Source organism: Ranitomeya imitator, chromosome 1 (assembly GCF_032444005.1).
Source record: "Ranitomeya imitator isolate aRanImi1 chromosome 1, aRanImi1.pri, whole genome shotgun sequence".
Lineage (NCBI taxonomy): Eukaryota > Metazoa > Chordata > Amphibia > Anura > Dendrobatidae > Ranitomeya > Ranitomeya imitator.
Window position 1 is genome coordinate 769,861,872 of NC_091282.1, and position 23,091 is coordinate 769,884,962.

Genomic DNA, 23,091 nt, shown 5'->3' on the forward strand with positions numbered 1-23,091 from the left:
AATTTTTGGCTATGACCTTTCGAGCCATGTATAGTAGTCTAGCGATTGCTATTTTCAGCTTGTTATCCACAGTTATCTCTTCCACGTACCCCAGCACGCACACCAAAGGTTCTCTTGGAATTACACATGTGTATGCCCCTTCTATCCGGCTTACAACCACCAACCAAAAAGCAGTCAATCTCGGACACGACCATAACAGATGAAACATTCCAGCACTATCATTCCTACATCTAGGGCATTCCGAGTCAGATATCAGCCCAGCTCTATACAGGACATCCGGGGATCTATACACTCTGTGTACAATATAAAGCTGGGAGAACCTATACGGCTCATTCAGTGATAGCTTCGGTATGCATTCTAATACAGACTCCCACGTTTCAGCCTCTAAACGACCCAGCTCTCTTTCCCATTTAGCCCTCGCACCAATCAGATATTCTAATACGTGAGTGTGATTTAATACAAAACTCAAAAAACTTATGATGAATTTGTGGCCGGGGGTACAATCGTATACCTCCCCCAGTGAAACTGTCCGAATCTATGGGACAAATCAGGGAACTCTAAAACACATATTGCACGAGAGAATGGAGTAAGAAAATCCCCAAAATCATATTCATAAAACAATGTAAATTTTATTTAGACCAATATTAACAAGTTATGTAACAATACAAAACAGGCACATAGCCTTACTGGGGTGTAGAGGAAACCTATGGTATGCCTGGGGAATAGGGGGAAAGAAGGAAAGTTTACATCCCAGGTACTGCCTAAAGTGTAACAGCCATACCAGAGACTTATGGATTCACTAGATTGTGGCCCGATTCTAACGCATCGGGTATTCTAGAATATACATGTCCCCGTAGTATATGGCCAATGATGATTTGTGCATATTTGTGTATGGTTGTCTGTTGTGCGACCTTTATGACATCATCGTCGCCATGGCAACCATTATGACATCATCGTCGTTGTGCCCGTTGCTGATTGGTCGAGGCCTGGCGGCCTCGACCAATCAGGCGCGGGATATCTACGTCCTTTATGACATCATCGTCGCTGTGCTCGTCGCTGATTGGTCGAGGCCTGGCGGCCTCGACCAATCAGAGACGCAGGATTTCTACGTCGATGCTGTGCCGGTCTCTGATTGGTCGAGGCTGGCGGCCTCGACCAATCAGAGAGCCGGGATTTCCAGGACAGACAGACAGACAGACAGACAGACGGAAAAACCCTTAGACAATTATATATATAGATTCCATAGTCCCATATATCTCAGTAACAGAACAGTAACAGTATATTATAAAGTGCCACAGTGCGAATGAATATAGTTACATGATAATAACCAGGCAGCTTACCCATGTATATGGACGATTCCCCCAGTTTCACAAGCGGCCCCCTGACGCACGTTTCTCGGTCTGCTTTTTCAAAAGGGGTTTGTCTATTGGTCGCTCTCATGAGTTTAAATGGGGTATAAACCGGAAGTGTAGTTGGCACGTCGGCGCACGCACCTCCAGGATCCCACTCACATCTCCCTGGTGGCCGTCATCGCGGCGCGCGCATAAGGCGGAAGTCCGCCCATTTGACGTCACATAATATGCGCGCGCAGCTGTGCCAGATAGCCCCACAGAAGAATGGGAGGTAAAGATCCGGAACACGCGTGCGCACAGCCAGCGGCCATCTTGCCGAAGACCATACAGGTCGCCATTTTGCCAAGGACATTTTAAGGGGACAATATAATATTGCATCGAAGTGCCAGCAAAAAGTACATTGCAGTGCGATACATAACAATAATAAAAATGAAGCAGTGAAACAGCGTTATACAATTGTGCAATAATGTAATATAGCGCATAGTGATAAGAATCCCAAATGCGCACGCGCACGGTCAGCGGCCATCTTGCCGAGGGCCATACAGGTCGCCATTTTCCTAGGGATATTACAAAAGACAAGTGTATCACCATAGTGCCACTATAGAAATGGCGGTAGATACAGAGGTATGAAGGGAAATAACACATGAACAACAATAGATACATAGTTACCAAATGAACAAATGGTATAATTACCAAAAAGGTGCAATAGTGCAAAATAGTGCATGACTCAAAAAAAAGTTTTTTTTATCAAAAACCACAGACAATATAACGCGAGTGATGACGCGATGGAAGACGGGGTCCCCTTCATCCATAAGGGATAAATAGCTGTTAGTCAAAGCAATCCGGCAGCTGGTAACACGACTGAGGACCGAAACCCGGTACTGTGACCCCATATAGTGAGGAGACTAAAACAAAGAACAACAAATATTAAAAAACAATTAAAAACAAGGATATAGAGGAGAAATACAGGGGAGAGGACAAACCAAAGTAGAAAAAGTCACTGGTTAGGATAGAAATCCACACCAAAGTCGCAAAAAGGAAGGACGAGGAGGTAGCGGAACACACCATCAATCCCACACTGAGACAAAGTATCATAAAAAGGGGGCAAAACTTAATTGTTCATTCAATCCTTTGGGGGACATAGTATCAAGGGTGACAATCCACCTGCATTCACGTTGTGCAAGTAATTGTTTTAGATTGCCACCCCTAATGCCCCCATGGATTTTATCAATCCCCCTTACTTTTAAACCACTGGGGTTGGATCCGTGGTGCGTCCGGAAATGCCTTGGCAAAGTTTTGAGCATGGATACATCCAGAACATCTTTTGCGGCTATTATATCCTGAACGTGTTCGCGTGTCCTAACTTTCAGTTCCATAGAAGTGAGACCAACATAAATGAGGGAGCAGGGACAGGTGGCATAATATACCACATAAGTGGTGTTACAAGAAATATATTCACGAATCTTGTATTCCCTGCTCCCATCAGATGATTTGAAGGTCCCACTTCTAAGGATGTTAGTACACGCGACACAGGAGGCGCAGGGAAAGCAACCTACTCTTGGGAGGGCTTTAGCGAGAAAGGTATTGTGTTTGGCCACATAGTGGCTAGCAACCAGACTATCTCTAAGGTTTCTTCCTCTACATTGTACCATGCATGGAGAAGAGGACAGATGTTTCGCCAAGGCACTATCCGTCAGCAAAATCGACCAATGTTTGGTCATAATCTCACGGATCCGACCCCAGCGGCAATTAGCAGTAGAAATGAATCTCATCTCAGTGTCTCTTGATGTCCCAATTTTCTTAGGTGGTAATAACAAATCCTCGCTATGGGTTTGTTTGGCCCGTCTATACCCAGCCCTAATGCACCGATTACTGTACCCCCTGGCTTTAAACCTATTAGAAAGGGTCGCGGACTGCATCTCGAAACGGGCCTCCGTCGAGCAGACACGCCTGTTCCTCAAGAACTGGCCAACTGGGATGGCTTTTATCGTTGAATAGTTGTGTGCCGAGGAGGCGTGGAGTAATGAATTGACTGCTGTCTCTTTCCGATAGAGATCTGTCTCAATAGAGCCATCCTCGGCAACACAAACAGTAATGTCCAAAAAATTAATCCGGCTTCGATCCCAAACAAAATTGAACTTCAAATTAAAACAATGTGTTTAGGTCCTGCATGAATTTGGTTAGGCTGGCCTCGTCACCATTCCAGATCATGAGCACATCATCGATGTACCGAAACCAGCCCACCACCTGGTCCGCGGCATGCGCTCCGTCCTCCTGGAAGATAGTACGTTCCCAGTAGCCCAAAAAAATATTGGCATAGGACGGAGAGCATGCGGGCCCCATGGCAGTCCCCTGTGCTTGTAAATAAAATGTATCCTTAAACACAAAAAAATTGTGCGTCAACACAAATTCTAATAATTCCAAAATAAACTCAGTGAAATGTCCATCCCAGTTGTCCGTCTCGAGGAAGAAGCGTGTCGCTCTCAAACCATCACTATGTCTGATCGAAGTATAGAGTGATTCTATATCGATGGTAACTAGGAGCATGGCCGCCTCGAGAGACAGACCGTCGACCCTTGTAAGTACATCAGTAGTGTCTCTGACATAGGAGGGGAGCGTCTCCATAAGTGGTTTGAGATAAAAATCAATAAATTTACATACATTGTCACACAACCCTCCTATGCCAGAGACTATAGGTCTGCCAGGGGGATTAACAGCATCTTTGTGCACCTTGGGCAATAGGTAGAGGGTAGCGATTCTTGGGAATTTGGGTAGAAGACCATCAAGAACTTTTAGGGACCAACCCCAATTCATTTGCATATGATAAAATAGATTCCAAGTCCCTAGCAAAAATCTGCATGGGATGATGGGCCAGTATCTGATATATGGTTTTATTTCTAAGTTGGCGAAATGCCTCTTTTTCGTATTTATCGGTTGGCCAGATGACCACATTCCCTCCCTTGTCCGCTTGTTTGTACACCACTGAATCCAAAGATTGCAGTTCTCTCGGCCTTTCTCTGTATAGCTGTAAGGTTGTCACTACATATAAATTTTGGTATTTTCTTGAGATCCTCTGTAACAAGTCTACAGAAAATCTCCACCTGGGGACAAAGGGACAAGGGAGGGAATGTGAGAGATCTTGGCACAACCGACGAGGGAAAATTACCTAAAGGTTCAGGATGTTGTTCCCTCAATAGATCTTCCAATACTTGTAAGGCTTCACATTCCACATCCGTAGATGGACCTTGATTTGACTCTTTCTGGCTATATAGCTTCTTTAATAGCAGCTTACGACAAAAAAGATGTATGTCTTTTAAGACTGTAAAAAAATCAAAATTATTGCAAGGTACAAAATTTAAGCCCAATTTTAACAGATCGATTTGTGTTTTTGAAAAAGAGTGGGAAGATAAGTTGATTACCTCTAAATTAGAGTTTTTTGCTTTACGATCATATTTCATTGGAGATGTAAACTTTCTTTTATTAGTAAGCTGTCCTTTTGCAGCCCTTCCAGGTTGTATCTTTCTAGTTGTTTCTCTATTAGTGGATCTTGATTGATCGGATGCCACACTCGATTCTTCAACCGAGGTCAGAGATGAGATGGAACCAGATCTCAACTGAGATGGGGGTCGTGCCTTTTTAATATTGCTTCTCCACCGATAGACTTTATTGTCTTGGTAATCGGTATTATCCCTTTGTAATTTTTTAGTCTTAACTGCACCTATTTCCTGTTCCCTTTTGTTGAAATCTTTATCTAAATCTCCATTTAATTTTACAAGGGCCTCTTGTGTCAAGTCCTCCTTAATTAGTGTTGGCAGGTTGTCAATCTCCTTCTCAATCTCAAACATCGCACATACGTCATGAAATTATCGCTCCAGCGTCGTACATTGCAAAGTGTGACAGCAGTCTACGACGCTGGGGCGATATTGTTACGACACTGGAGCGTCACGGATCGTGCCGTCGTAGCGATCAAAATGTCACTGTGTGACGGTACCCTTAGTTTGGTCTCATCCAATCCCATTAACAGTTCTATGAAACCTCTAGAGCATTGGGTAGCCAAATCCTCCCACTTCCCCTTAAACACCTCATCTTCAATAACAAATGATGGGAAAATCTGATTTCGCAAACCCCTGGGAATCAAATTCCGAGCCAAATATTGTCCCAAAGAGGCCCTGTTCCACCACAACCTCGTCCTCCTGTATAATAACGACTTTAATCTATTTATCCTCTCCCCTGAGTCTCCTCCATCCGTGGTTCAAATACCACCAGAATCCTCTTTCAACACCTCCTGTAACCGAGATAACTAGGTTTGTTCCCGGGTACGAAAATCCATTTGTTTAGAGTTTGACGCTGTGAAAAACACAGAAAGATAAGATTTAACACAAAACTCAAAAAACTTATGATGAATTTGTGGCCGGGAGTACAATCGTATACCTCCCCCAGTGAAACTGTCCGAATCTATGGCATACCATAGGTTTCCTCTACACCCCAGTAAGGCTATGTGCCTGTTTTGTATTGTTACATAACTTTTTAATATTGGTCTAAATAAAATTTATATTGTTTTATGAATATGATTTTGGGGATTTTCTTACTCCGTTCTCTCGTGCAATACGTGAGTGTGATGCAGATCCTTATATAAAGATGAAATAGCACCCCTTGTTGTCCCCACTCGACAGATGTAGTCTTAATACTAAGTCGTTTTGAATTTGGAAACAATCCCCCTCATTCTGGGCCACAAACGCATGCCGTACTTGTACTTGGTACCCCCCAGATACCTTAAGACCATATTCCGACTGTAGCTGGGAAAAGGATTTCAACTCCCGTCGCTCTAAAATCTGATAGGCATACTGGATCCCCCTGGCTTGCCATTCTGGTATTTGTCCCATCGCCAAAAACTCCGGTAGATTATTATTAAACCACAGCGGAGAAAACCAGGTCAGACAAGCAACCCCACAAATTTGTTTAACTCTCCCCTATACTTTATATATCAGAAATAATGTTGGGTATTTCTTCCCCAGTATCCCTAGGGATCCATCTTCCAGACACTGTACCGCCGGACTTCTCTTCACCACCCTTTCTATCAAAAGTTGTGCTATATTGGTAGACGACTCATGTTCCCAGCCCTTTAAATGCTGACATTGGGCCGCCAAGAAATATATTTCAGGGTTAGGTAAAGCCAAGCCTCCCGCGTCCTTAGGGCGTTGAAGTGTCTCCTTTCGAATTCGCGGGTGTTGCCTCCTCCACACCAGGCCTCTAAATAAAGAGTTAATCAATTTGAATATTACACGTGGTTTCCAGATAGGTGAGTTATGGAGAACATACAGTATCTTAGGCATCAGAATCATCTTAATGAGATTAATTCGGCCTACAACAGATAAATGCAACTTAAGGTACCTTCACACTAAACGACGCTGCAGCGATCCAGACAACGATCCGGATCGCTGCAGCGTCGCTGTTTGGTCGCTGGAGAGCTGTCACACAGACAGCTCTCCAGCGACCAACGATGCCGGTAACCAGGGTAAACATCGGGTTACTAAGCGCAGGGCCGCACTTTGTAACCCGATGTTTACCCTGGTTACCATCGTTCAAGTAAAAAAAAAAAAACGCTTCATACTTACCTTCCGCTGTCTGTCCCCGGCGCTCTGCTTCTCTGTACTGGCTGTGAGCACAGCGGCCGGAAAGCAGAGCAATGACGTCACCGCTCTGCTTTCCGGCCGCTGTGCTCACAGTGAGTGCAGGAAAGCACAGCGCCGGAGGACAGACAGCTGAAGGTAAGTATGAAGCGTTTGTTTTTTTTACTTTTAGGATGGTAATCAGGGTAAACATCGGGTTACTAAGCGCGGCCCTGCGCTTAGTAACCCGATGTTTACCCTGGTTACCAGCGAAGACATCGCTGAATCGGTGTCACACATGGCGGAGCGCCGGGCAGCCGGAAAGCAGAGCGGTGACGTCACCGCTCTGCTTTCCGGCCGCTGTGCTTACACAGGGCAGAGAAGCAGAGCGCCGAGAGACAGACAGCGGAAGGTAAGTATGTAGTGGTTGTTTTTTTTACTTGAACGATGGTAACCAGGGTAAACATCGGGTTACTAAGCGCGGCCCTGCGCTTAGTAACCCGATGTTTACCCTGGTTACCGGCATCGTTGGTCGCTGGAGAGCTGTCTGTGTGACAGCTCTCCAGCGACCAAACAGCGACGCTGCAGCGATCCGGATCGTTGTCGGTATCGCTGCAGCGTCGTTTAGTGTGACGGTACCTTAAGTCTACCCCCCTCCATCCACCATAAACAGAGTTGACTTATTCCAATTTATTTTAAGCCCCGACAAAGCACCAAATCCCTCGATGAGCCGAATTGCATTACTCAATGAATCATGTGGATCACTCAAGAACAGCAGTCTATCATCCGCATAAAGCGCAATCTTTTCCTCTATCAATCCATATTTAAACCCAGAGACCTCAGCGGACTGTCGGATCTTGGCGGCCAGCGGCTCCACGGCTAAAGCAAACAAAAGTGGGGAGAGCGGGCACCCCTGTCTCGTCCCTCTATGTAGCCTTATCATGTGAGAAAGCTCCCTGTTCACTCTCACCCTAGCTGATGGTTGCGCGTACAATAGCTGAACCCAGGACACAAATTGTGGGCCGAAGCCAAAGAATTGCAATACCTGCCACAAGTATCCCCATTCCACACTGTCAAATGCCTTATGGGCATCTAAAGAAGCAATAACTCTATGCCCACCATTATCAGCCCCCAATTGTAAATTCAAAAAAAGCCTTCTAAGATTGACTGCCGTGGACCTGCCTGGCATAAAGCCAGATTGATCAGGATGAATCAATACAGAAATAACACCTGATAATCGGGCCGCCAACACCCCAGCCAGAAGTTTAACATCTGTTGTGAGCAAAGAAATCGGGCGATATGAATCAGGCAGTCGTAAATCTTTATCTTCTTTCGGGATTACAACTATTATGGCCTCCCTCATAGAGGCTGGGAGAATTCCCCCCCATTCCTAGCCTCCTCCAAAACTACTCATAATCTGGGTAGCGCAGTGCAGTTCGTTACAATGTATCAGTGTAGACTCTCCTCTGAGCCAATCACAGCAGCACAAATCCCCCTGCAGTGCAGCTCGTTACAATGTATCAGTGTAGACTCTCCTCATAACCAATCACAGCAACACAAATCCTCCTGCAGTGTGGCTCATTACAGTGTGTTAGTGTAGACCCCGCTCTGAATCAATCACAGCAGCACAAATCCTCCTGCAATGTGGCTTGTTACAATGTATCATTCTACAACAAAAGAAAGAAGTGTCCAGCTTCACCGAGTCCGTAAAAAAGCGTTTTCTTTATTCACAAACTTTAAACATGGAGGATACAGACTTCAGCACAACCATATGGGTAAGAATCTCAACGCGTTTCTGGAGACTAGGCTCCCTTAATCATGACATAGAATCTCAACGCGTTTCTGGAGACTAGGCTCCCTTAATCATGACATACATGTCATGATTAAGGGAGCCTAGTCTCCAGAAACGCGTTGAGATCCTTACCCATATGGTTGTGCTGAAATCTGTATCCTCCATGTTTAAAGTTTGTGAATAAAGAAAACGCTTTTTTACGGACTCGGTGAAGCTGGACATTTCTTTCTTTTTTTGGATCTTGCACGCCTGGACACAGCGGGTCCGTGCTCCCGAGGTTTGGTTGCTGAATCACGGGTGAGCTGGTTTATGTTCCTTCTTAAAGGGAACCTGTCACCCCGAAAATCGCGGGTGAGGTAATCCCACCGGCATCAGGGGCTTATCTGCAGCATTCTGTAATGCTGTAGATAAGCCCCCGATGTTACCTGAAAAAGGAGAAAAAGAGGTTAGATTATACTCACCCAGGGGCGGTCCCGCTGCTGGTCAGGTCGGATGGGCGTCTCCGGTCCGCTCCGGCGCCTCCTATCTTCTTTCCATGACGTCCTCTTTTGATCTTCAGCCACGGCTCCGGCGCAGGCGTACTTTGCTCTGCCCTTCGTTGCAAATAGTGAAAAACTGATGCAACTGATCCGTTTTTTTTGAGAGCGAGAGAGAACGGAAAATGTGCATGATTTCAATGGAAAAATGCATGAAAAACCGGATTCGGTGGCCGGATTCATCATTTCACATCTCTGTTTCATACGCTTTTCACCGGATCCGTCGCTGCGCCCTTTTTCGCCATAGTTATATCTATACATATCTCCATAGATATCCATGTATAGATAGATTTATCTATGGATATATCCATAGATATATAATAGTGAGGCCTATGTTTCTTAATGAACGTTTAATTTAAAAAAAAGAAAAGGAAAAAAATGGCGTGGGCTCCCGCGCAATTTTCTGCGTCAGAGGGGGAAAGCCGAAGATCGGGGGCCAATATTTGGAGCCTGGGAAGGGGGTAATACCCATGATCCCCACCCAGACTATGAATATCAGCCCACAGCTGTCTGCGTGGCCTTTCTGGCTATTATAATAGGGGGACCCCTCCAAAAAAAATGACGTGGGGTCCCTCTATGTTTTATAGCCAGAAAGGCTACGCAGACAGCTGCGGGCTGATATTCATAGCCTAGAGAGGGGCCATGGATATTGGCCCGCCCCCGGCTACAAATACCAGCCGTCCCAGAAATGGCACATCTGTGAGATGTGCCAATTCCGGCACTTAGCCCCTCTCTTCCCAATCCCGAGTAGCGGTAGGATATGGGGCAATAAGGGGTTAATGTCACCTTAACGCCTATCCATTATTAATCCTAGAGTAGTGAAAGAGTTAAAGAAATTAAAGACACAGCCAGAAAAAGTATTTTAATATTCTTTACTTACCATACTCGATCGCCTGTAAAAAAAAAATTAAAAATAATAAACCGTTTCCTCCCTGTCCGACGCAGTCCAATTAATAACGAGTGTCCCACGACGATCTCCCCTATAGAACAGTGACATCGGGTGATGTCACTGCTCTATAGGACCTCCAGTGACACACTGACAGGAGACAATGGCTCCTGCAGTGCATCACTGAGGTTACCTGAGTTCAGGGTCTCACTTTATGGCATTGCTGCGTGGGAACTTTCTCACACAGCAGTGCCACATGTGAGATTAGGGAATTTTTTTTACAGTAGCGGAGGAATACAGTGCGGAAGGATACCTTCCGTCATTGTATTCCTGGAGTCCCTGGAGAGCGGTCGCTTCAGCTGATGCTGCTGCTCTCCTGAATCTTTTACAGGTGACACTGGATTCAGGGATCAAAGTGACAAGGTGATGGTGAGTATGTACTCTATATACTGTATGTATGTACTGTATGTATGTATTGTTTGTTATATGTTGTATGTACTGTTATATGTTGTATGTTATATGTTGTATGTTATATGTTGTATGTTCTGTTATATGTTGTATGTTCTATGTTGTATGTTCTGTTATATGTTGTATATTGTATGTTTGTGGTTTTTTTTTTTCTTTAACACTCAACACATTAGCCGGATGATGGGACTACTACTGTCCCATCATTGGCTAATGTGTCAATCACTGTCATTGTAGCAGGCATAGCCCGATGGGACTTGTAGTCCCATCGGATGATGCCTGCACACACCCGCACAGACCCCCAGCAGGCCCACACAGACCCCCAGCAGGCCCACACAGACCCCGCCTGCACACAGTCTCCGCCCACACACTCCCCCCTCCCGATCTGCAGTGTTTTCACCCGCAGCTAAACCGCAGATCTTTTTTACATCTGCGGTTTTGCTGCGGATGTGCCCGACTCAATACAAGTCAATCGGTGCAGAAACTCTGCAGTTCCGCACAAAGAATTGACATGCTGCAGAAAAAACAACGCTGCGTTTCTGCGCTTTTTTTTCCGCAGCATGTGCACTGCGGATTTGGTTTTCCATAGGTTTACATGGTACTGTAAACTGCATGGGAAACTTCTGCCGATCCGCAGCGTCAAAAACGCCGCTGATCCACAGTAAAAACCGCAACGTGTGAACATGGCCTTAGTGTTTCTTAACCCCTTCATGACCTTGGGATTTTTTCGTTTTTCCGTGTTCGTTTTTCACTCCCCTCCTTCCCAGAGCCATAACTTTTTTATTTTTCCGTCAATTTGGCCTTGTGAGGGCTTATTTTTTGCGGGACGAGTTGTACTTTTGAACGACATCATTGGTTTTAGCATGTCGTGTACTAGAAAACGGGAAAAAAATTCCAAGTGCGGTGAAATTGCAAAAAAAGTGCAATCCCACACTGGTTTTTTGTTTGGCTTTTTTGCTAGATTCACTAAATGCTAAAACTGACCTGACATTATGATTCTCCAGGTCATTACGAGTTCATAGACACCTAACATGACTAGGTTATTTTTTATCTAAGTGGTGAAAAAAATTCTAAACTTTGCTAAAAAAAAAAAAAAAAAAAATTGCTCCATTTTCCGATACTCGTAGCGTCTCCACTTTTCGTGATCTGGGGTCGGTTGAGGGCTTATTTTTTGTGTGCCGAGATGACGTTTTTAATGATAGCATTTCGGTGCAGATATGTTCTTTTGATCGCCCGTTATTGCATTTTAATGCAATGTCGCAGCGACCAAAAAAACGTAATTCTGGCGTTTTGAATTTTTTTCCCGCTACGCTGTTTAGCGATGAGGTTAATGCTTTTTTTTAGTTGATAGATCGGGCGATTCTGAGCGCGGCGATACCAAATATGCGTAGATTTTATATTTTTTTTATTGATTTATTTTGATTGGGGCGAAAGGGGGGTGATTTAAACTTTTATATTTTTTTTATTTTTTTAACATTTTTGTCAACTTTTTTTTTTTACTTTTGCCATGCTTCAATAGCCTCCATGGGAGGCTAGAAGCTGGCATAGCACGATCGCCTCTGCTACATAGCAGCGATCTGCTGATCGCTGCTATGTAGCAGAAATGGAAGTGTGCTGTGAGCGCCGACCACAGGGTGGCGCTCACAGCCACCGGCGATCAGTAACCATAGAGGTCTCAAGGACCTCTATGGTTACAATGGAAACGCATCGCCGACCCCCGATCATGTGACGGGGGTCGGCGATGATGTCATTTCCGGCCGCCCGGCCGGAAGCGGTAGTTAAATGCTGCTGTCTGCGTTTGACAGCGGCATTTAACTAGTTAATAGGTGTGGGCAGATCGCGATTCTGCCCACGCCTATTACGGGCACATGTCAGCTGTTCAAAACAGCTGACATGTCCCGGCTTTGATGCGGGCTCACCGCGGAGCCCTGCATCAAAGCAGGGGATCTGACCTCGGACGTACTATCCTGTCCGAGGTCAGAAAGGGGTTAATGCCAGAAAGTTGCCATTTGAAATGACGTTAGTTTTGTGCCATGTCAGTGATCAGCTTTTTGTTCTACAAAATTAAACAACTGAATGAACATCCTCCAAGGCCGGTGGTTACATAATTTTTGCCAGGGGTTGTTTAAACCTGTGATTTATTGTGTGGGTGTAAACTTCCAGGGGACTTTCTGATAGTGTGAACCCTGCTGAATGATACATTTGGCAATCTGTACACTGTGTAGCTTTACGTTACACCTCCTCTTGGTTGTCTTGCTTTGTGCCAGTCATTTTTACACTTTTTTAGATCCCGTTCCTTTTCATCGTCTAAGTGAAACTCCAAAACAAAGTGTCTAGGAAGTGAAGTTCTTCAAGGCGTGTGCTACAGTTTGTGGTGTAAATGCTGCAGCGTCGATAGCCCTAATATGTCAGTAGATGGCAGACCTTCCATTAGATAATGATCAGTCTTTCCATGTGTCAGCCCAGGATCCAATATAATGCAGCGCGGATAGCCTAATATGTCAGGAGACGGCAGACCTTCTATTAGATGCGATCAGTCTTTCCATGTGTGGCCTCGGGATCCCGTATAATGCAGCACGGATAGCCCCAATATGTCAGGAGACGGCAGATCTTCCATTAGATGCAATCAGTCTTTCCATGTGTCGGCTCAGGAACCTGTATAATGCAGCACGGATAGCCCTAATATGTCAGGAGACGGCAGATCTTCCATTAGATGCAATCAGTCTTTCCATGTGTCGGCTCAGGATCCCATATAATGCAGCACGGATAGCTCCAATATGTCAGGAGATGGCAGACCTTCCGTTAGCTGATGATCAGTCTTTCCATGTGTCGGCTCAGGATCCCATATAATGCAGCACGGATAGCCCCAATATGTCAGGAGACGGCAGATCTTCCATTAGATGCAATCAGTCTTTCCATGTGTCGGCTCAGGAACCTGTATAATGCAGCACGGATAGCCCTAATATGTCAGGAGATGGCAGATCTTCCATTAGATGCAATCAGTCTTTCCATGTGTCGGCTCAGGATCCCGTGTAATGCAGCACGGATAGCCCTAATATGTCAGGAGACGGCAGATCTTCCATTAGATGCAATCAGTCTTTCCATGTGTCAGCTCAGGAACCTGTATAATGCAGCACGGATAGCCCTAATATGTCAGGAGACAGCAGATCTTCCATTAGATGACGATCAGTCTTTCCATGTGTCAGCTCAGGATCCCGTATAATGCAGCACTGATAGCCCCAATATGTCAGGAGACGGCAGACTTTGCATTAGATAATGGTCAGTCTTTCCATGTGTCAGCTCAGGATCCCGTATAGTGCAGCGCGGATTGCCCCAATATGTCAGGAGACGGCAGACCTTCCTTTAGATGATGATCATTGTTTCCATGTGTCGGCTCAGGATCCCGTATAATGCAGCCCAGGCTGTCAGTGCTGATAATTCCTCATCAATGCTCCTTCTTTCCTCCTGCAGTAGTTGGTTGGACTTATGGCAGACTCCTCCAGCGACTCTGACTCCCACCTCCGATCCCGGACAAGCAGGAGGGGTCCTCTCCGGGCGTCACACATGCACACCAGACCACGAGGAGTTGGGGACGTCTCGGAAAAGATCCATCAGCTGGCCGATACTTTGCAGGTGCTTCATGTTTCCTTCTTCATCGTGTGATAGCCCCTTAAGTCATGCTGTTTACATCAGAGACCCCACAATGTGCTAGATATCAGTCACTTCTCGCTCACGTGCTCACACTACGTGAGGATGTGGCACTGGTACCTTTGACGACGTCTCCGATCAGGAATCTTGCAGTATTTTGTGGCATTTTTGTTCTTTGCGGGTGTCAGATTCTCGGCAGAGCGCAGGGACGATTTGTGGCAGTCTGAAGATCACTCCGCGGCGTCCCTACTCCGCTACCACAAGCTTTATTAGCAATGGTCTGATATGTCTGTTCAGGGTGGGTTACATTTTTATAGTAACATCCCTTCAGCTGGAACCCCTAGCTCCCTGACCCAGCTCCTGACATTATTATTTTAGGTTTCATGAATGTCTCATTTTTCCGTTTTAGGACACTAGCCGGAATCTGAAGCAGGTGGACGAGATGCTCGGGCAATACAGAGAGCACAACTCTGACCAGACGGACGCTATCACCACGGTAGTTGTCAGCTCGTGAGCCTCAGATGGCTCCAAACCCATCACCCCAAGTATAGGAACATCATATAAAGTATGGCTGCAGATTGTCTCGAGGAGCCAATCGTTTCATTATTCTTAGTGGAGGGTTTGGTACATGTGTCTTCCATGGCTGTCACCCCCATCTCCATTTCCTCACCCCTTTTGTGATCTTGGGACCCTTCTTGTCAGTGTTTTTTATGCAGCATATAGACTTGACCTCTGGAGAACCATTAAAGGGACCAGATAAGTGAAGACAAGTCTACAATAAGCTGATAATTATCTGCCTAGTAGGCGGCTGTCAGACGTGGAGGCAGGTGATGGGTTTTAGGGAGTACTGCGCAGGGAGGGTGTGAGGTTCAGGAGACTTTTCCATGCAAACCGCACTACATGGCGTACGTCATTATGGGGAACTTGGTTTCAAAAGGGGAAAGGTCCGAAGGCTAAAATATTACTGCATCCGCACCTCATCTTCATGTTTCTTTCCATCGCAGCCAAATGAATCCTTATTATTCTCATAGCCAGGTTTTCTTCCTTCAGTCATCACATCTATTACTGTGATCAGATCTGGAAATGATTTTGTGCATGTCATATACTGATTGGACACGTTCACATTGGGACAAATGTACAGGATAAATGTGGGATTTAGTGAATATAATTGAATCATAGCTTATAATGTACAATAACAAATTATATTCTGGTACCGTGTTAGCCAGAAAAATCGATGTGAATACTTTTCTGCCCAATGATGACAGAAGTATTCTGGGAGTGATACCTTTATTTGCTAACCAGAAAATATGTTTGCAAGCTTTCAGAGCACAGAGGCTCCTTCAGGCAAGATTACAGATGCCCTTGTATTCGTGGCTTCCCATCCCTGTCCTTGTATGCGTGGCTCCCCATCTCTGTCCTTGTATTCGTGGCTCCCCATTCCTGTCCTTGTATGCATGGCTCCCCATTCCTGTCCTTGTATGCATGGCTTCCCATTCCTGTCCTTGTATCCAGGTCTCCCCATCCCTGTCCTTGTATGCATGGCTCCTTATCCCCCTCCTTGTATGCATGGCTCCTCATTCCTTGTCTCCTTGTATCATCAGAGATTGACAGCGGCATTTAACATGTTAACAGCCACGGGTGGATCGCGATTCCATCCACGGCTGTTAGGGACACATGTCAGTTTTTCAAATAAGCAAAAATTAAGCCTTCACCCGGCCATAGATCACGAAAAATGGAGGCGCTATGGGTCTCGGAAAAACTAGGGTTTTTTTTTTTTTCACCACTTAAATTAAAAAAGAACTTATACATGTTTGGTAGCTACGAACTCGTAATGACCTGGAAAATCATAATGGTTGGTCAGTTTTAGCATTTAGTGAGCATAGTAAAAAAAAAAAAAAATTGTGGAATTTCACTTTTTTTTTACAATTTCACTGCGCTTAGAATTTTATCCCGTTTTCCAATACACTATATGGTAAAGCCAATGGTGGTGTTCAAAAGTACAACTCGTCCCACAAAATACAGGCCCTCACATGGCCATATTGTCTGAAAGGTAAGAAATGTTATGGCTCTGGGAAGAAGGGGAGCAAAATCGAAAGCTGAAAAATGGAAAAACCCAAATTGGTGAAGGGGTGAAAAGAGGCATTTGATAATGTTACTGTTATAAATGGGGTTGCTCAAGAGCCAGGGGCCTGCACCAGGTTTCCCATCTTAGAGGTAAATGAGGACTTGCTATATCGGGTTACTAAACTGCGGGGGAAGGTATTAGAGCAACTGTTAGTACACGGGCCCTATAGCCGTAGGGTGTTAGACCTGGCCCAATCTCATGTTTTGGGTGGGCATCTGGGCATAGACAAAACCCAAGAGCGGGTCTTTAGAGGTTCATTTGGCCTGGATGTCACGGAGAGATTCTTGCCTGTTATTGGTCCTGTCCCACCTGCCAGCTAACTCCTCCAGGCTCTTGCTTCCATAGTCCCCTAGTGCCATTACCCATGATAAAGGTGCCATTTGACCGAATTGCTTTGGATCTTGTCAGACCCCTTGTTCAGTCCGCCAGAGGGCACCAGTATATCCTGGAGTTCATGGAATATGCAACACGGTACCTGGAGGAGGTACCACTGAAAAACTCCACCAGGAGTATAGCCTGAGAGCTAGTCCATATTTTTTCCCGAACGGGCTTGTCACAGGAGATCCTGATGCACCAAGAAACAACTTTCATGTCTAGATTGATGAAGGAGGTTTGTAAGGCTCTCCAGATTACACAACTCAGGACGTCTGTGTACTATCTGCAGATGGACGGCCTGGTGGAGAGGTTCTACAAGACCTTGAAGTCCATATTCAAGAAGGTAGTGGAGAAGGATGGCTGAGACTGGGATTGCGTACTCCCATGGTTGCGATTTTCTATTAGGGAAGTTCCCTAGGCCCCTATGTGGTTTTCACCATTCAAGCTGTTGTACGTCCAGCACTCTCGAGGACTTCAGCGGAACTGTGTTCTCAGTTACCATGATGTATGCAGGTCATCGAGCATGAAATCTTGATGAAACCGCATGTGTGGGTAAACATAAAGCCGTATTGAATTCCATAAGCTTGCCGCAATGTGATTTCGAAGGAGGTGAGGAGACTGTTGAGCCTCGGCATCATTGAGGAGTCAGAGCGGCTAGTCCAGCCCAATTGTCCTTGTACCAAAGCCCAATGGAGAATTTTGCTTTTGTAATGATTATAGGAAGGGGTCCAAGTTCAATGTGTATCCGATTACCCAGGTCGATGAGCTCAGTGAGCGGCTAGGGTAAGCCAGATACATCACCACCCTTGACATAACGAAAGGGTACTGGCAAATTCTCCTATCCCAAAGTGAAGACTGCCTTCTAACTACACCTGATGGTTGCATCCAATACACCAGAATGCCATTTGGACTGCAGAGAGCCCCAGTCAGTTTTCAGAGGGCCATGGACTGGATCCTAGCCCCTCACAAGAAGTATGTTGCGGCTTTCCTGGATGTTACTGTGATCTTCAGCCCGGATTGGAGAAAACATCTGCAGAAGGTCCAGACGGCACTAGATGCACTGAGGAAAGCAGGGTTTACCATAAACCCAAAGAAGTGTGCCTTGGGGATTGAGGAGGCCCAATAATTGGACTATATCGTCCGGATGGGCGAAATAAAGCCACAAGTGAACAAAGCAGAGGTGATCCAAAATTGCCTGCAACTGATCTAGAAGAGACAGGTTAGGGCATTTCTGAGAATTGTGTGATACAATCTGCGGTTTATCCCGAATTTCACCATGATAGCTGCACACCTGACTGACCTTCTTAAAGGCACAAAGACGTTGATGGTCATGTGGTCTTATGAAGCGGAGAACTGCGTTCTAAGAGTTGAAGCTCGCCCTGTATAAACAGCCGGTCTTGGTCGTACCTGACTTAAGTAAGGAGTTTGTGGTCCATACAGATGCCTCAGAGATCGGGATGAGAGCCGTGGTGTCCCAGGAGATAATTGATGAGGAACATCCAATTGTATATCTCTAAGTAGGAAGCTCTCCTCTTGTCAAAAGAAAGCTTGGCCATCTGTCAAGGGACGACATGGGAAAGACCATGCAGATATCACCTCTTGCCACCAATTGTTAAAGATTGTGTAGCTAAACCGCCCAGGATGTTATCCTTTTGTGTCGAACAGGTCTTTCTGCCCCCTGTTATCTGGACAATTACGCAATTGACCGACGATTAACAGAGCGGGGTCAGCTATTTCCGCCAAGGCTGGTTATTTGGAAGCTAACAGTGAGTGTTTGGTATTTACACCTTCAAATCCAAAGCATGAAATATATTGTCATTTTTATACAGGCTTACTGGACACTTGGTTCTGGTAGAGTATGGCTTTGGGTGTGGTTTACAGAACAAAAGTAACAGAATTATTAAATGTTATATTTAATCCAAAACAATAGGCCGTGTTTAAAAATATACAAAAGATTTTGCAAACGGGACAAAACAATACAGCATATCAAATAAACAGGATTAACAAAGAAACTTACTACGCTGGTCACAGAGATGACTCCGCTTCGTGGATGGAAGCAATCATATTGAAAGCGTCTGGTTAACGGGATCAAGCCTAAACTGATATGTATCTTCCTTAACATTGAACACAGATCATAATTCTTCCTGACCTTTTAACAGCACCTGAATTACACCCACACATTCCCCTTGCTTACCTCACATTGGCCGGGTTGTGGGATGTTCTCAGCCATTCAGAATATTATGAAATTCACAGCATGAACAATACCTTCACTCCAGACGATCACAGAAGTTTGAGATCGCCATCATACTTTTTTTTAATCAGGATTTTTCCTTTCCATAGATAGTAAACATGACATGGCTGGTGTCAGTTATCTGGCCACTATTGATTTGGGGCTTAATGGCAGGTGTTACAGTTATGAGACAATGTGCAAAAATATGAAAATGTATGTGCCATTAATATCAGATCTATACAAACCCCAAACCCCATCTCTATCAGGACTCCAGAGCCAGGCTGGCTACAAAAAAGGTTTTGATTAAAGGCAGCTCATCCTGGAAGAATAATTGTTCATCCTGTATGGCACAATAGGTATCCTGTCATAATTACCTGTTTAATCTATAAATCTCAGTCTCCCTCACAATAGACATGCCCTTTGGCTCTGCAGGGGTCTTCTGCTTCAAAAGAAGTTTGAAGCTGGAGCTTCCTGCATTTTAATTCAGACTCTCACTACACTATATATTATTTACCCACTTCCCTATGTCCATCGTGCAATGCTGCATTCAAGAGACTTACAGTGTTATCTCTTTTTCCTACTACAATTCTGTGTGAGAAGGGAGATGTGTGAATACCCCCTTAGTAGTAGCTTTAGGGATCCTAATACTTTCTGTAACACCATCAAATTGGCAATTGACACTCTGATGTACCACCTGCTAGGCTGAAAGTTCAGGCTAGTGTCAGACAATGTGCCCCTGAGATAGATGAGAGAAAGAAAGAAGAAGAATGCCCAGGTGACTAGGTGGTTTCTAGTGCTCCATAACTTCAGCTGCCATGTGGAGTATAGGCCTGTGAAACTACACAGTAGTTCAGATGCTGTGTCTAGAGTTCCCTGTTTCATAAGGAGAATATAGACTTATCATATGTCATAGCCAAACACGGTTACATTTTCGAGATCTCTGTAATGGGCCGAAATCCTTCCAGGGTCTCGATCCGTTCTAGCACCCCAGGGTGGACAATAAGGTAGAATGGCTAGTAGGTGCCAGGTAGCAAAGCCATGTTTGGTCTCCAAGCATAATGGTGGCCTGGCCGAATCCGATGAGGTCAGAACTGCAGCCCTATGACTTTCCGTTGGGAAGTTATGATCTTACATAGGTTTTGGGAGATGTAGCTACATGGGCCAGAAAAGTGTGACCCACCAAGGGGAAAAAAGGCTTGTGTAAGTCTCTATGCTCTCTCTGTAATGCTTGCTGTTCACTTTGAAAGTGGGGACCAAGTAGAGTAACCTTGTCACGGCTTTACCGAGACAGAGAGGAGCCAGAAGACTGCAGCATCTGATTTCTCCTACTCCTGCAATGTTTAGAAGCAGTTCACCATCATATCAAACAGTGCAGTTGTTCACTATTATCCACTCCCATCTCCAATATATAATATGGGCCATGGCTAACACTTATTACCAGAGCTAGCTTATACTGCATGGTTAGTAGATGATGTCTGTTGGTTGTTTAAGAAGGCATTTGGCAGATTTATCTGAGACTGTTGCTAGGCTTTGGGTGTGTGCTTATTCTTCTCCTTCTCCTTCTTTCTTTTTTCCCTAGCCTTCATTCCCCGGTGTTTACCTCTCGTGTGAGTACATTTGTATGATTGGTATTGTCCATTTTCCCTGTTTGTATTGCCTGGTTAATCTGGTTATTGTATTATGGTACACTACTACTCCCTTCTTCCCCGGGTTAAGGAAGGGTTCAGATTGAGGCCGGATTCAGGTTCTAAGGCAACTTGTGTGACCCCAGCTTCTTCACCTTCAGAAGTAATCCTGGGAACAGGGCAAGGTAGGGCACCTCTAGCATTAGGGACAGGAAGGGAGTCCCTGGTCCTGAAATACCCGACAACAGAGTCGTGACAAACATGCTGTGAAGGAACTTAGAGCCAGCTGGCAGCCCATGTCCCTGCGGCCCTGTACACACATGGTCGTACATCAAACCGGTAATTGACATTATCCATCTGCTTATATCATTCATTTCTATATCTGACCATTGTATATGTGTAACCATCGTGTATATAGTGTATTGTGTAGTGTGTCCTTAAGGCGATTTAAATATATAATGTAACCTCGGGTTGCTCTTTTATGTCGATCCACATGTCCGTAGTCTCAACTTAACTTTCCATGCTACAGTGGCTGGTTTCTAGCCCGATATAATCCCATTTACAGACCTGGCTTACATCTAACGAGAAACTGTTGTTAGCAGTCGTACCGGGCTGGCAGCGCTGTTTCACTGGTGCTAGGGTGGTTGCATGGTAACAGTAGGAATTCTAATAAACACCCAACTAAGAACATTTATCTTGTGGTAAATAACCACCTTTCAACTGAAATCAGTTGGTGTCTTTATGATGAAAAACACTGCATCCTGATACCCCCCCCCCCCCCCCCCCATAGATGAAATCAGGGGTTCATCAGGGTATTGAGAGTGAGGGCTCGCCATGTCTGCTCTATATTGAACATTGAAACTGCTTTTTTTTCTGTGTTTTGAAGTGTCTCGATTAGTGATGAGCGAGTGTGCTTGTTACTCGAGATTTCTGAGCATGCTCGGGTGTTCTCCAAGTGTCTTGGGCGTGCTCATAGGTTATGTTTGAGTCCCTGCATCTGCATGTGCAGCGCCCCAGAGTCCTGGTCATTACAGTAATGTTATTCTTCCACCAGGGGGAGTGATATTACATCTGATGATACTAAAGGAGTTCACCTTGCCAGGTATCACAAACCATACACTACACTTCACACTCCAGTCCACCAGGGGGAGCCTTGCTCCTATCTACTAGGGCACTCCTCACATTAGGGTAAAACTGGTGGGTTGGATAGAAAGTTAGTCAGTCGCTGCCTGGGCTTCACCCAGTCAGTTCCTGTCAGGCAGACAGCGGGAAAGGAGGAACACCACAAAGCTGCAGACAGAGGGCCCCAGACAGGGGTGGGATCCTGTCAGAGGCCTAGACAGAAAGACACGGAGCTGTGCCTGCCACACGTGCGGCAGCATCCTAAGAAAGGATACGAAGAGAATTGTATTGTAGAGAGTGAGAAACGAAGTCACTCCTTCTGAGGCGCGTAGCCGGTGGCCGGAACACCAAGGGAGTAATAGACTCTACGCTGTACTTCAGAGACCGGCAGGACAGTCAATTCCAAGTTGGGTGCCCGACCTTAATACCTAAGAAGACACGGTGGCAAATTGTGGGGGTCGGGGCGTCTCTAGGGTCCCTATAAACAAGCCTATCCACACCATCTGAGGGACAGAGAGGAAGAAATAACATCTAGAACATCTACAACAGTTGTGAGGACCTTACCGAGTTGCTCAGCAGGAAGGTACTACAACACCCAGGCGCTAGTAGGAAGGCTACTGAATTCCACCTGGATAGGGGGACTCTGGATGTGCCTTCGGACCGGTCGGACTCTGCCTACCCTGTGGTCTGGTGCCCTGGACTGTGGATGTTGAAGCCTTCAGTAAAGGTAAAGAGACTGCAACCTTGTGTCCTCGTTATTCCCTGCGCCTTACATCATCCACCATCTACTACCTACACTCTGGGAAGCCCTGGGGACACACTTCACCTGAGGGAAGGTATACCATCTAGCTGCCATAACATCACCCCAGCGGACCCCTAAGCAGCGTCGGTCACCCTGACCGAATACCACAGGTGGCGTCACGAACATTATCCCTTTAAAGATATTTCCCCACACACATCTTCAACGGACGTCCCCTAGGGCCACGGACCGGGTCTGCCGCCCTGACATCCCCACTGAGAACCGAAGGACCCGGTGCCGAGTACCCCACAGCCCTACCACGGGGGCGCTCCACATGATTTGTGGCTGTTAGGCAACCTGAACATATTCAGGGATTGCCTGTTTGTTAGGGAATACCCACATGTATTCAGGCTGTCTAGCAGCTGCAAATCATGCAGCTGCAGAGACACAAACATGATCTACGAGCATGCCCAAAATACTCGGAGAACACCCGAGCATGCTCGGAAATCTCGAGTAACGAGCACCCTCGCTTATTACTAGTCTCGATCTATCATTGTGATATACATATGCTCTGCATATATTTTGGC

The 23,091-nt window shown here is 45.6% G+C and overlaps 1 protein-coding gene across 9 annotated transcripts in view; it reads left to right on the forward strand.

Annotated features, from left to right (window-relative positions):
• CEP128 (centrosomal protein 128) overlaps positions 1-23,091 on the forward strand; it is a 264,011-nt gene that overhangs the window by 89,402 nt on the left and 151,518 nt on the right. For all 9 annotated transcript variants that reach the window (XM_069735756.1, XM_069735755.1, XM_069735753.1 and 6 more), the window contains 2 exons: positions 14,112-14,273; positions 14,698-14,784. In XM_069735756.1, the coding sequence (XP_069591857.1) occupies positions 14,127-14,273; positions 14,698-14,784 (234 nt within the window). In that variant the 5' untranslated portion in view covers positions 14,112-14,126. The remainder of the gene's footprint in view (positions 1-14,111; positions 14,274-14,697; positions 14,785-23,091) is intronic.